The following is a 15,280-nucleotide window of genomic DNA, read 5'->3' on the forward strand; positions in this document are numbered from 1 at the left end:
CTTTAAGTGTCTTCCAGTGTTCTGGTGATTTGGGGCTGAAATCTTCTCTGTTCCTTGCTTTCCTTTGTCAGTGGTGTTCACCATGGCAACTTCAATAAAACTCCCCTCACAAATGTTTTTCTTCTACAGTGCAAAGCACCTTTTTAAAGAAGTCTGACAACCCGGTAGGAATGGGTGTTTGGAAAAGAAATCAAATGAAAAGTATTCTGCTTTCTTCATGATTGCTGTAGGTGGCAGGAGGTGAGGACATTTTTAAGGGTATAAAGTTGGGTGAAAAATATATTTTATCTTGTTTTGGAATAAAAATTGTATTTTGAGGTAGAAAATTAGTTTAAAATATGGTAGAGAAACTTGTCCCTTTCTTAACATTTCCTTATTTCTCATCTTAGTATTTGGACTAGCTTTGTACACACCAATTCATGAGCCACTTTGGAATGTGGATTTGTGTGGACAAATTTATCCAATACCTGATCCCTGGCGTTGTAGGAGACCCAGGTTTGATCCCTGGGTGGGTAAGATTTCCGGGAGAAGGGAGTGGCTGCCCACTCCAGTATTCTTGCCTGAAGAATTCCATAGACAGAAGAGCCTGGAGGCCTACAGTCCATGGGGTCACAAAGAGTAGAACACAACCGAGTGACTAACATTTTCACTTTTTCACTTGATTCAGTGTAAGTTCTTTGGGTCCTGATGGATTTTCTTGGGACTACTTTGGGAAACATAACTAATGTGGGATTCTGAGCACACCATTAAGTCTCCCAGGGTTCCTTCCAGTCCCTCCCCATAAAATATGGAGGCAGTAGAAGCCCAGGAGTTCTCAGCCTTAGAATCACATTAGAAACAAGTGGAGATGTTTCAAAACTGCCAGTGTTAGGGTCTTACCCAGAGATTATCATTTAAGATCTAGGTAATACTCAGGTGTAAGTTTTGTTTTAAACAGATTTTTTTTTCCAATTTATTTTTTTGGTTGCACTGGGTCTTCATTGCTGTGAGTGGGTTTTTTCTAGTTGCGGTGAGTGGGGGCTACTCTTTGTTGCAATGCACAGGCTTCTCATTGCAGTGGCTTCTTTTGTGCAGAGCACATGGGTTTCAGTAGTTGAGGCATGTGGGCTCAATAGTTGTGGTGCACAAGCTTAGCTGCTCCGTGGCATGTAGAATCTTCCAGTACTAGGAATAGAACCCGTGTCCTCTGCATTGGCAGGCAGATTCTTATCCACTGTACCATCAAGGAAGTTGAAGTACCCATTGCAGTTTTAATGTTTATAGCTAGAGTTAAGAATTGCTGTATTTATTGATCTCAAAGGATCCTTCTAACTCCCATTTCTAAGGCACTTACCTACAAGTTGACTCCAGCCGGGCTTGACTCCAGTAGAACTGCCAATTAAGTACCTTTGCTTTCAAATTTATGTATCTTTTGTTTCAAGATTCAAGAAAGGCATTGGCTGTTAATACAGTAGCCTAGCATCTTTATTCCTGCTTATCCACTGATAATCCAGAATCAGCCTGAAATCATGTCAGTGTTCAGTAAAGAAGTAATATCTTCACTTTCAAAGCACATTGGTTTTCAAATAATTTTATTGCTTAGAGGTTGATCGAAGGCATTAACTAGAGTTGGTGTTTTTAAAAATTGTTTATTCTCGGCTGTGCTGGGTCTGTGATGTGGTGTACAGGTTCTTCGTTGCCATGTGCAGGCTTTCCCTACTTGCAGCAGAGGGGACTATTCTCTAGTGGTGCCCAGGCTTCTCATTGTGGTGGCTTTTCCTGTTGCAGAGCATGGGCTGTAGATGCTCAGGCTTGGTTGCCCTGGGGCATGTGGGATCTTAGTTTCTGAACCAGGAATCAAACCCATCTCCCCTGAATTGGCAGGTGGATTCTCAACCATTGGACCACCAGAGCAGTCTCTATATTCAGTATTATATATTTTTATGTGTGTGTGAAAATGGCCAACACAAAGTTAATAGCAGGTTTCTCAAATGACTCCACAACTCTTTGTTGGCATAGTCGATAGCTTTTCTCTTTAGAACAGTGGTTTTCAATCCTGATGGCACTTCAGAATTGCCTGAGAAGCTTCTGAAAAATCCTCATGCTCAAGGCTATCAGAATCGCTAGACCAGGTACCAATTCTCTGAAAGCTTGACTGATAATTCCAAAATAGAGCTAGGGCTGAGAATTGCTCTAGAATGAAGTTGTGTGGACAAATTGTGTCAAGCAACCAGCAAGTGATGAAATGCTAAGCGTGTGTTAGTCATCTCCTTGATTAGAAACAGCACCTCCTATTCCCCTGTGGATAACATTGTCAAAGAGGATTATTCTTCCTTTGCTAAAATTACCATTGTGTGGAAAACCTATTCTTTTAAATGTTCAGCATTATTAGACTACAACTATTTTCCCTGGTGGCTCAGAGGGTAAAGAATCTGCCTACAATGCCTGAGACCTGAGTTCGATACCTGGGTCAGGAAGATCCCCTGGAGAAGGAAATGGCAACCCACTCCAGTATTCTTGCCTGGAAAAATCCCATGGATGAAGGAGCCTGGCAGGCTACAGTCCATGGGGTTGCAAAGAGTTAGACGCAACTGAGCAATTTCATCTTTGTTTCTATTGAAGATAGCAAATGAAATATTTCCTTAAGTTGAGGAGTAAAATCTAGGCCTGTCTTCTCATAAATCCCTTTGAAGATGATTGAAATAGTAAGAAAAAGAACACAGAAATTTTTGTAGGAAATTAATTTGTGAGGTTAAATTGCAACTCAAAAAAGACTCAATGATGTATGCCTTTTAAGTGTCTGGTTTATTGTTTCCTCATAAGTAAAATGCATTTTCCCATTATTCCTCTGTAATTGTATAGATGGTGATAATCACTGGAAACCTAAAGAGCCGAGAGCCTCAATACTGTAGGATCAAATGTGTGCTTAATTGTCATTCTGGAGCTTGGTTCTGGTGTCTCCCTAAAGCCTATAAATCATCATCAAACAAGAAAATCAAGTAATTAAGCTCTCTGGCCTGAATCTGATCTATACTTTCTACCTTCGCATAAAAAGGTATTCATTCACATGGCTAGTTAAACTCTCTAACAATGAACCTGGATCAGGGAAATTACTTGCTAATGCTTTTACAAACACAGGTAGTAGGGAGCTGATCCCCTCCCAATCACACACACCAAATCCACTGCTGTTTTTAGTGACTTCTACAGAAAGCTAAAGCTGACATATGTGGGAAAAGCATGATAAAGGTATTAATTTGTTGTTGTTGGTCAGTTGCTAAGTTGTGTCCAACTCTTTGTAACCCCATGGACTATAGCCCACCAGGCTCCTCTGTCCATGGATTTCCCAGGCAAGAATACTAGAGTGGGTTGCCCTTTCTTTCTCCAGGGGATCTTCCCAACATAAGGATTGAACCCAGGTCTCCTGCATTGGCAGGTGGATTCTTTACCACTGAGCCACCAGGGACATTCAAAATAGAATTAAAAAAAAAAAATTCGTTGCCTTCACAAATTACATCTGAGCTCTTCTCTAGATGACTCCAGGGCATGTTGCAAATACAGCAAGTTATGATCAGTTGCCTTTTATCCTCAAAATCACACAAAACAAGCAATTATTTAGAATGCAATAAATGGTTTAATAGTTATGGACTTGAGAAAGAACTTGAATTAAAATTCAGTCTGGGATCTGAATTAGCACCGCTGGAATATAGAAAGCATTCAACATGCATGCACAAATTAGTTTTGATAGCATATGTAAGTAAAATGTATTTGCTTTACTTGATAATGGTTGTTTTGGAGGACCCTTCTTGGAGTTGAACTTATCTGTATTAGTTGGCTGGGCATGATACAGGTTGAACGCCCCTTAGTTCCAGGGCCTTGGCAAAATTCACCTCCAGTGGCTTTCCTGTGCCTTTGGTAAGCTTCAGGGATCGGATGCAACCTCGGAAAGGAATGTTTGTTGTCAGGCCAAACTGGTTGAGGCCATCTGAAAAATGAAGCAGAGAGAGCTCAATTTTGAAATGCAGCTACTATGATAAGAGTGGAGTTTCCCCGGTGGCACTAGTGGTAAAGAACCTGCCTGCCAATGCAGGAGACATAAAAGACTTGGGTTCAAGCCCTGGGTCAGGAAGGTCCCCTGGAAGACGGCATGACAACCCACTCCAGTATTCTTATCTGGAGAAGTCCATGGACAGAGGAGCCTGGTAGGCTACAGTCCATGGGGTCACAAAGAGTAGGACACAACTAAAGCGACTTAGCACATATTAAGAGCATATATAAGTCAGCTGTTAGCTTAAGGTGCAATGAGAATGTTATGTGGTTTTGTTCTTAGCTTCGCTAACAAACTGGTAGCAAAACATTAACTTTTTTTTAATAGCTATGTATTATGAAACACAGTGTGTTTGCTCAGTCTTGTCCGACTCTTTGAGACCCCATGGACTGTAGCCCGTCAGGCTCCTCTGTCTGTGGAATTTCTCCAGAACACTAGAGTGGGTTGCCGTTTCCTCCTCTAGGGGATATTCCCAATCTAGGGATAGAACTCATGGCAGGAGGGTTCTTTACCACTAGCGCCACCTGGGAAGCCCTTGAAATATGGGGACATCTACAATTAATGATGCATTTGAAGACATCAAACAAAAAATTTGGTTTTGAAGGAATAAGTTGGAGTGACTTAAAATTATTAAATTTTATTTAATGAACTAAAGTAACTGATGAAATAGTTTAAATATTGAATTAGGATGTGGACTTTTAATAGTCACTTTATTATTTCTATTATACAAATAAATCCCCAAAGGTTAAGTTGGTTATGAGTGCACACAAAATCTTCCTCTTATTAAGGAGACAGTCCCTTCTTTTAGCAGGGCTTCTAAGTGCTAACTAAAACCCCATTTCGTAGACTGTAAATGAAGAAGTATATTACCTCTTTCATAATACTGTGGAGTTTATCCTTACTGAATCAGAAGGAGATATTTCCTTTCTTCCCTTCCAAAAAAAAAAATATTATTTTTTTTGGTGGCACCACATGACATATGGGATCTTAGTTCCCCAACTGGGCAGGGATCAAACCTGTGCCTTCTGTAATGCAAGTGTGGAGTCCTAACCACTGAACTGCCAGAGAAGTCCCAGAAGGTGGTATCTTCAAAAAGCCAGGAGCAACTTTGGAAAGAGGAGCTCAGAATTGGTCCCCATGACTTCTATATCTTTCCTTCGTCAACTGGTGCTGAATATACATTTTGGCTGGTTTGTTAAGGAGAGGAGCTCTATATAACGGGACAAAGTTTCCTCTTGCCAAAATACTGAAAGACCATTCCAGGAGTCTGTGTTATTACAGTATTTTATTAAGAGGCTCTTGGCTTATTTCTCATCAAGTTGAGCACTCTTGTTTATGGGCACTTTAGGTAACTCTGGTTCAAATGTTATATTTAATGTGCTGGAGAGGTAGTTTTGAATGCAGATTTATTGCTTGGGTTTCTTTGTAATATAAACTCTATAATAGCCTAAGGGGGAAATTAGCTATGTTTAACCCAATGATTTCCAGAACTTAAGGAAATAAGTTCCATAATATTTTATGATTCCTCTGGTATATTAATTTTTAAAAAATCAGAACACCGTTTCTGGCCCTGATTGCTGTTAAATGTCTCATACTGTTCATAAGCCAAATTCATTTCCTCTAGCCTCCACTTCCCACAAATGAAAGTTTGGAGGCTATCATGAGAAGTCCAGTCCCATGTGGTTTATATAAGGAAAATGCTCATTTTACATGCTGGAAATGTCAGATAAGGTGTTATTTATTGGAGCAGATTCTAAAGTTGGGATGCATGTAGACTTAAGTACACATTCTTGGACATACTTATAGAATATAAATGTGTTCAAAACCACTAATGAAATAGAGCAAAGAAATTCTTGCGAGGGTAGGCAACACTTACCGGGGAACCCGCCAACAAACACAGGGTCATTTGTATCAGCAGATGTAGATGCTCGGTTTGGGCTCTGGGCTTCCACATGGTTCCCATCGACTGTCAGCTCGATGCGGTATTTGATCTTGTTGGCTGTGACTTTATGCCACTGCCCATCACACAAGTGCCCTGGGACCCCAGCATCATAGATGGCTGTGAATCGACCGGCGCCATTGTCCACATGAAACATGAGCTAGAAAGCAGGACATTGAACGGTCACAGATGGTGTCATTAGAAGGGTAGCATGGTGATTCAAAAGTAAAAGTCATCAGCTGCAATAGTTTGACATCAATGTAACTCAGGCATATTAACTTAAAATACAAATTTAATGACCAGGAGTCACAAATTATGCTGTTTGCTTGTGGATATTGTTGGGAGCAATAGGCAAGATGTGTGAAGCAGACAATAACTCAGCTTTCTGAAAATGTGAAATACAATTTGAGGCCAGGTAACAAAAAAGATATGGTATACATAGGGGAAAATCCCACCGCAGATCTCTTTAGAGGGTGGGTGTTCTTAGGAAGATGATTTATAAATTAATTTGAAAGGATTTTTTTAAGATTTTCATATTTTAATTGTATATTTTTTCCTTCACAGAATCTATTTTATATACAGGATTGAGACTTACGTAAATTACATTTTGGAGCAAGATCCATGTTGTAGGTACCAAAGACTTAGAGCCAGAAGGCCAGTTAAATTCCTAACAATTAAGAACTTAGACTGGAGTTCTTGTCTAAATGAGAAAAATCTGTTTTTAGTAACATGGAATGGTCCCTGAAACTTGAGAGGACAGAATTCTTTTGAAGCTGATGTAGAAAAGAAACATAACTGAAACATTAAAAACAGTCAATTTGGCAAAACATTTGACAAGCTAAAAGAAAAGAAACAAGGGCTTTAAAAACAAGATTAAAAGTACAAGTAAATAGGTAAAAAGTTTGTCAACTATACAGTGATGTAGATATCAGTTAAGATTTTACTATATTCAGTGGAATGTGTAGTAATGGAATTCTGCATACAAAAAGAGCTTGGTGAGAAATCCATGTGGATCATGATGGAACCTGATACCCTGACGAGCTGAAGGGAACCATGGTTCTATAATAAGCACGTGAAGAAGTAAGGCTTACTCCCACAAGATGCAGTGAAACTGTGTTTTGAAAATCTGGCAAAACTATTACGTGTTGCTTATTTTTCCCCCGTTTTGTCTCTGTGCTCCTGCATCTTTTTGTTTAACTGCCTTTGAGGATGGTTTGAAGACTGAGAGGAAGGAGGGAAGAAGCAAAGAAAAGCATATTTCAGATAAATATGTGTTTTTTCCTCTTGGGAAGTGAAATGTGAACATGGATGAAGTATGATTCCTGCTGAGGAATCAAATAGGAAACTTGTGAAATTTCTCATTTTGCCTTCCTCTCTTCACCTAAGTGCTGCAGCACAAAGTCCATGTAAACTAGTCATATCACTGCAGGTTGCTGGTCACAGGCAGGCAGGGAAAGAAAGGAATTTACAATTAGATTATCCATGGTGAGCAAACTGACACAAACTGTGGAAAACTCCTAAAAGACAGGAATACCATACCATCTGACCTGCCTCCTGAGTGTTTCACTGACTAAGCTAAAACCTTTGACTATGTGGATCATAAGAAATTGTGGAAAACTGTTAAAGAGATGGGAATACCAGACCATTTTACCTGTCTCCAGAGAAACCTGTATGCAGATCAAGAATCAGTTAGAAACTTGTATGGAACAACTGACTGGTTCTAGATCGAGAAAGGAGTATGACAAGGCTGTTTACTGTCACTCTATTTAACTTACACGCAGAACACCTCATGAGAAATGTCAGGCTGAGTGAGTTACATGCTGGAATCAAGATTGCCAGGAGAAATTTCAACAACCCCAGATATGCAGATGATACTATGCTAATGGCAGAAAGGGAAGAGGAATTAAAGAGCCTCTTGATGGTGAAGAAGAGTGGAAAAGCTGGCTTAAAACTAAGTATTAAAAAAAAAAATCAACTAAGATCATGGCATCTGGTCCCATTACTTCATGGCATTACTTTCCTGCTACTTGGCAGGAAAGCTATGACAAACCTAGACAGTGTGTTAAAAAGCCAAGACATCACTTTTCCAGTAGTCATCTATGAATGTGAGAGCTGGACCAAAAAGAAGGCAGAGCACCACAGAATTGATGCTTTTGAACTGTGGTGTTGGAGAAGACTCCTGAGAGTCCCTTGGACAGCAAGGAGATCAAACCTGTCAATCTTACAGGAAATCAACTCTGAATATTCATTGGAAGGACTGATGCTGAAGCTCCAATACTTTGGCCACCTGATGCAAAAGGAAAAGACCTTGATGCTGGGAAAGACTACAAGCAGAAGGAGAGGAGGGTGACAGAGGATGAGATGGTTGTGACAGCATCACCAATGCAATGGACATGAACTTGAGCAAACTCTGAGAGATCGTGAGGGACAGGGAATCCTGGTGTGTTGCAGTCCATGGGGTCGTGAAGACACAACTTTGTGACTGAACAACCACAACACAGAATAAGTATGTTGAAAACATAAAACACTTGAGGTAATCCAGAAGGATGAAAAGAATAAAATTAGCCTTCTCTCAACAAAGAACAGAACAATGCTTCAAAACAGAGATTTCTACTTGTATTCAACAATACCATGAAGAGGCAGAAATATGCAGATGTGATGCTCACCTTTTCATCAATCATTTCAATACCCATTCCATCCATTTTTTGGCTGCTGATTCCCAGAAGAACTCCAGTGGTTCTAGTTGTGCGGAATTCAAATTCTACCAGAAGGTCCAATCCCACTTTGAATCCATCAACTGTAAAATGAAGATTAAAAAAAAATGTTGTGTATTCGAGTTTCAGTTCAGTTCAGTCGCTCAGTCGTCTCTGACTCTTTGCGACCCCATGAAAATGCAGCATGCCAGGCCTCCCTTAGGAATTGTTAATTCAAATTCATATAGTGCATTGGTCTTACTAGCTTTCAATTCATGTGTTAGACAACTATACATTCTAGACTTTCACATGGCCGACACCTCATACTTTTTTTCTTGGCTGCCTTCCTTCCTAGACTATAAATTCTGTGAGGGCAAAGACTTTGTCTATAATGTTCACCATTTTATTCCTATGCTTAAAGTATCTGGCACAGAGTGGAGGTTTAATATGTATTTGTTGAATCAGTGAATGCATATGCACTCAGATTGACTCAGAAAATCTCAGAGCCAGGTGTGACTGATTGATAGAAATCTTGCTATTGGATGAAATCATGCATTTCAATGGTTTTTCCGGAAAGTTTTACTACAGCATTCTAAATAGTTCCACAACGATCTGAAAAGGCTCAAATATCCCCAAACATTTTATTTATAAAGAAAGCAACTGCAATTTTGAAGGAGAAGATTCTGGGACATAAATAGGCTTTTCTAGTTTATCAAGTTAAGCCATTTCTCTATAATTTTCCATATTTGATTCATTGGTTTATTTCATCTTTTAGCAAGTATTTAAGACATGCTTCTTAGAAACAAAGTGATTCATTAAGATCAGGCTAGACTATATCACCTGCATGAAATATTAGGGAAAAACTCATGAAGTTTTTTTCCAGGTCTCATATTTATTAAGCAAAAAATAAAGGCTATGTGTAACCACAGCTATCTTCAGTGAAGGGAGGCACCTGTATTTCATATATGAAATACTTTTTTTTCCTACTGAGAAATTTGATGGATTTGGATGAATAAAAGTAGATTTAGAACAAATTTTGAGAATAAAAGGTAGAAGAAGCTGAATTGTTCTGAAAAACAGAATAATTTCGTTTCTGTTCTAGAAAAGAAGAAATAAGGAAACGAGAAGAGTGACTTGAAGCAGTTCAGCAGAGGACAGGGGGAGTGAAGAAGCCATAAAACCCCCAGATACTGGCAACTGGAGAGCTTTTAAGGACAAAGATGTCAAGGCTTTAAATTGAACTTGTATGTTTTCCAGTGATGTAACCTCCTCTGACCACCCAAGTCTTACACAGCTTGTATTACACTATGTGTTGAGGTGATAGCAGGAGTTATTAGAAACTAGGGATGTGGCAAATTTTCCAGTCCAGTCTGATCTGGAATCCAAAGAGCCCACACAAGATGGCAAGTCAATCTGTGGATGTTAACTGCAGAGTCTGAAGCTGAATCTAATCTGACCAAGCTAATGCCAGATATCTGAATTTGCAGAAAACTTGAGAAAAGCTTTGGGCTTTCACAGAACATGGAACTTGGGGTTTAACGTAACCTCCAACATTTCAATATTAAACTCATCCTGTGTTTCTCTGTTTTATGCTCTGCAGAGGGGAAGTTTCCCACTTATTGGAGAGCTCTGCTCTTCTATCTCCAACCTTTGCATGTATCTTCAACTCATCTTTTAAACCCAACCTCAAATGTCAATTCCTCCATAAAACCTTTCCTGATTTTCCCAACACAACTGAATCATTTTTTAAAATATCCCCAGAACCTTGCTTGTATGTGTTCTACAGTTTCTAGTTATTTTGTTTTTTTTTTTTTAACTTGTTTTCTTATGATTTCTGAGCATGAAGAATCTTAATCATATATTCTTGAAAGAAGAAATGACATCTTAATTACTTCTGTTCCCATGTTAACTGCTACATATTACGTACTCTTTTTTTTCCTAGCAAACAAATGCATGTTCCTATGGTAACTATAGGACTGAATGCATCTCAAAGTATGTTAATATCAGATTTTTTTGTTATTATGTACAAGTTATTTCATATTTTTCTTTCCAAATTGTATATTCACTGACAGGGATCCAAATCTGGACTAGAAATGCTCACTGGAAAGAGGGAGATACTAAAAAAAAGGGAAAGGTTTCTTTCCCTGTGTGTAAGGGGAGAACAAGAAATGGAACCATGCAAGGAATTGAAGAGAGAAAGAGAGAAAAATACTATCTCATCTCCAGAAAGAAAGGCAGATTGGGGAAACTGAAAAGTAAATAATTATACAATAGAAACATATGACCCTTTTTGTAAAATTACATTTTTTTTTGTTATTGATTTCCAGGGAAGGAGATAGAATAAACTCTCCAAATAGCCTTTTATTTATTCTATTAGTTTTTGTTAGAATCAGATGCATTAATCTTTAAGAGGCATTTTTAAAAATTACTCCTACAAGTTTTTATTTCTGGTTTAAATAAAGGATGCTAGTTTAGGAACCCAGGGACTTTTATCTTCCCACACAAACCAGAAGTCAACATTTGCACCTAGTTAATATTCAACAGGAAGGAGATGGAAGCACCTCACCTGCTTTGGCAAAACCTGTTCCATCAAAATATGTCCCTTTCTGAGCATTTGCGAAACACGTCCCAACTTGGTAGCTGGAGGTTGGCTGTTCAAGATCAGCAGGCGCTTCCACCATGTGAAGATTTCTAATGCAGCCGTCAATGCTATAGGTCACCTAAATGTTCAGGTCACAAGAAACACACACCAGGTTTTAGCAGAAGTTTGCCTTTATGTGGAATATAATCACTGGTAGGGTGCTCTGTGTTAGAAATCATCAGCCGATTGACCTGAGGCATCCCCCTGACTCCCCGGGTCAGCCCTGTCACCCAAGGCTTCAGGGCATGGCTGCAGAGAATCCCACATCCTGCTTCTCAACTAAGCTGCACCTAGCTGGGGGATATGACTGTTTTGATATTCTAAAATATTGCACACTATATCCCTAGTGGGACCCCTGGTTCGATAAAGGTTTGGGCCTCCTCTGGATATTGTAACCTGTAATTAGTATCTTTCTATTTCATGTTTCGAGTGACAGTTTATTAACTTTTACTATATATACATTTTTTTTTCATAGTCTGTGTTCAAATTCTACTTGAAAATATAATTAGGTTTGGATCAGTGCTTCTTCCTTATGAAAATCTAATGAAAGCAGTCAACACTTTCCTAAGAAAATGCACATATACATGAAACTTGAAAGTTTGCATGAAACGTTCAAAGTTTAGGGACTCTAGAAATAAATCAGCCGTACTCTGCTTCATTATAGTTCATGTGGGTTAAGGGAGGCAAGTTAACCACTCTTGCCACTCTCATTCAGAAGAGAGTGTTCAGAAAATCTCATTTTGATTAGCCTGGGTATCATAGCCAGTAGCTATGAAAGGAAAGGAATACTGATCATCCACAAGGGGGGTTAAACGCTGAGAATTGTAACCATCATGAACAACCATCTTTGATGAAGAACAACCACGTCATCACATGTTCTAATCTGAGCAAAGAAATGAACCACACGTGTGTGTAGTGCATTTTTAAAAAACACTAATCCCTTTTTTAAAGAAAAGAATGCTTTCCAAAGCAAACCAGGATACGTGGTCTGAGAAAAATTTATTGTGAATATTGATTTACAAAACTGAGAACTTTAAATTCTGAACCCAGTATTGAACAAGATAGATACAGTATCTCTCAGTATTTGCTAAATCTCTATTCCTGAAAGAGTACCATCAATATTATTATTATCATCTTTTTTGTTGTCTTAGTACCTTCTAGATACTTGGTATTCTTCTGAGCACTTTTAATATACTACCTCATTTAATCTTTCCAGAGACCTTGTTTGTTTGGTATTATTATTATACTATTTTACATAAAAGGGGACTTTGTCAAAGAAAAATTAAGTAACTTGCTCAAGAGCACACAGCTACTTAAACAGTTAAGCACATAATCAAACCGAGGGAGTTTGGCTCCAGGGTCCACACTGTTTTTTAATATTGTCTCTCATAGATCTATCTAGAAAAATTGTCACTTCTCAGGAAAGATGACTTTCTATTCATCTATAATTGGGTCAATGTGACCTAGTAATTCAAAATACATTCATGACTCAGGCATCTATTTAGGCAACAAATGAAACAAATCAGACACTTACTGGACCGATTCTTCGAGTAGTGTAGTTAATGGGTAGCCCACCAACATACAGCATTCCCACAACATCCAGAATATCAGCTTTCTTAGGACTGATTGTTCTGTTGGAGGCATCATCTACATAAATAGTTCCTTCTTGCTTAACTCGCAAAATCTTAATCTACCAAAAGAAGAGGAGTCATTCATTTCAATCACAGATAATTTCAGATATGCAGAGTATAAGACATAAGAACTTTCAGGCTATTCCTTAGGAAAAAATGAAGTAATTTACTGAATGCCTAATATGTGCTAAACCCATAATAATAAGTGCAATTAAGAATATCTCAAAGTCTGTGTTTTCCATTAGTACCATCTCCAAAAGAGTACATAGTCTTTCTGGGCGAGTTTTAGATTGAAGACTCTTCCACAGTTGCTGGGTGAGCATATGCATCAAGAGGTATGCTTGCTGTAAGGAAACCTGCCAGTGGAGAGCCCTGTCAAGAATTAAGTGGGCTGCAAAATTCATGTCCAATTTCAAAAGTGCATTAGTTTGATTGAGCAAAGTCTGGTCTCCCCAGCACAATTTCAGATACGCTACATCCCTCTGCTTAATAGGCACTTCTCGTGCAGAATTGGAGGAAGGGCAGTGTGTCCAAGTTGCACTGATGTTTCTGCAGCAGCTGATTAGTTGGGAGAAAGATGGAAAGCTGACTGGGGCTGAAATTATAGCAGTGAAGTGACTTATCTTCTGGGGCAGAGTGAAGCAAATGGTGTGAAGACTAGCTTGAGCATAAAATCCCTGAGTCTGAATTTAGGAAAAGGAGTATGTCCATGGGGTCGCTAAGAGTCAGACATGACTGAGCGACTTCACTTTCACTTTTCCCTTTCATGCATTGGAGAAGGAAATGGCAACCCACTCTGGTGTTCTTGCCTGGAGAATCCCAGGGACGGGGGAGCCTGGTGGGCTGCCGTCTATGGGGTCGCACAGAGTCGGACACGACTGAAGCGACTTAGCAGCAGTAGCAGCAGCAACCTTGTGAAATGCTGGAGGACAACAATGGTTTAAAAACAGATCTACATCAGGATTAGAGTAATTGAAGACCTTATTTTATACTTATCTATGCTGGCTTCGGAAATGATTTTTAAAAAACCCTCAAGGATAAAACCCCTCCTTCATTTGGCTACTTAGAGTATTTAAACTATCTTTCTTAATCCCAGCCTCATTGTGGCCTGACAATATGTCTCTTTCTCAAGTATCATATTTATTATTCTATTAGCCGGAGATTAGAATAAACTGTAATAGAGCTCCTGCATAAAATATTTGCTAGTCATAAGCTCCCTAGAAAATGTCTTATTTCTAGATAACAAATTAGTTGACTTTGAGTTTATATCATTTTTTTCCAGGTTCCTTAGCTTTCTATATATGACAAGTTCAAGGATGTTAATATGCAAATTCCAATAGCTAATAATATCTTACTCTAAAAATTTAATTGGTCCACCTAGGGAAGCTTTTCTTAATAGGCTACAACAGGTGCAGAGACAAATTCTGAGTGAGTTTTGTTTTAATCAGGCAGTATATTATCTACTTGCAGTCATGCCAAAGAGGACAGTAAGCTGGCAAATGAGCCTTCTGTGCCCATAACAGTACCAGCTTCTGGGTGTAAGGCCAACATTTAAAAAGTTGTTCCAAATGACTGTTGGTGGAAATGATACCCTAGAGGACTTTAAACACAGTGTAGCAGATTCTTAGACTCTTAGTGTGCTCAGACCTGTAGGGGGTGGGAGAGCAGGAGAAGGGAGCTTTAAGGCCCATTTTAGTGTTGCCAGCTTTTGAGTTGGTCAAATATTATTTCATAAAAGAGAGGCCATTTTGGCCCCTTAAAAATGGGAAAATAGAATTTCAGAATAAATATTATTCCTTTACATTGAATACATAGAGCTTCATGATCAACACATTCCATTGTCCCATAATAATACTTGCATGCATGCCTGCTCAGTCCTGTCTGACTCTTTGTGACCCCATGGACTATAGCCCACCAGGCTCCTCTGTCCATGGAATTTTCCAGGCAAGAATACTGGATTGGGTTGCCATTTCCTTCTCTAAGTGGTAATACTTAGCGTATTGGGAATGTCTTCAATTGCCTGGCCCTAGTTTGTGGACAGATGTTTGGGAACCACAGCTGTATAACAATGATGGAATCTTGTGGTACCATGATGAGGCACACAAGTGTTCAACTATAAACCTATCCAGGTCTGACCCCATTTTCCTAGGTTGGGCAGTTGTATATGGCGCTTGCTGTATTTTTAGCCCCTGCCACATTTCAGTAGCCCCAGAGTCAGTGTCTGCACTGCAAAACAGTCCTGGGGCCAGGGGCACGCTGATGGTTGCCCCCCAGTAACCCCGTTGTAGGGCACTGCTGACATCCTGGGACTATTACCTTGTGCCACTGGCCATCATTGATTTTGGTGGGGAT

At 39.2% G+C, this 15,280-nt stretch overlaps 1 protein-coding gene across 3 annotated transcripts in view; it reads right to left on the minus strand.

Moving 5' to 3' along the window:
• Positions 1-3,590: 3,590 nt before the first annotated feature.
• The window catches only part of LAMA2 (laminin, alpha 2), a 705,371-nt gene continuing 693,681 nt past the window's right edge, over positions 3,591-15,280 (minus strand). For 2 of the 3 annotated variants that reach the window (XM_010834646.1, XM_010834644.1), the window contains 6 exons: positions 15,245-15,280; positions 12,832-12,987; positions 11,223-11,376; positions 8,630-8,760; positions 5,901-6,123; positions 3,591-3,961 (listed from right to left, as the gene is read on the minus strand). In XM_010834646.1, the coding sequence (XP_010832948.1) occupies positions 3,804-3,961; positions 5,901-6,123; positions 8,630-8,760; positions 11,223-11,376; positions 12,832-12,987; positions 15,245-15,280 (858 nt within the window). In that variant the 3' untranslated portion in view covers positions 3,591-3,803. The remainder of the gene's footprint in view (positions 3,962-5,900; positions 6,124-8,629; positions 8,761-11,222; positions 11,377-12,831; positions 12,988-15,244) is intronic. The other variant, XM_010834645.1, reaches the window with a different exon arrangement.

Source organism: Bison bison, unplaced genomic scaffold (assembly GCF_000754665.1).
Source record: "Bison bison bison isolate TAMUID 2011002044 unplaced genomic scaffold, Bison_UMD1.0 scf7180017864035, whole genome shotgun sequence".
NCBI classification, from domain to species: Eukaryota; Metazoa; Chordata; class Mammalia; order Artiodactyla; family Bovidae; genus Bison; species Bison bison.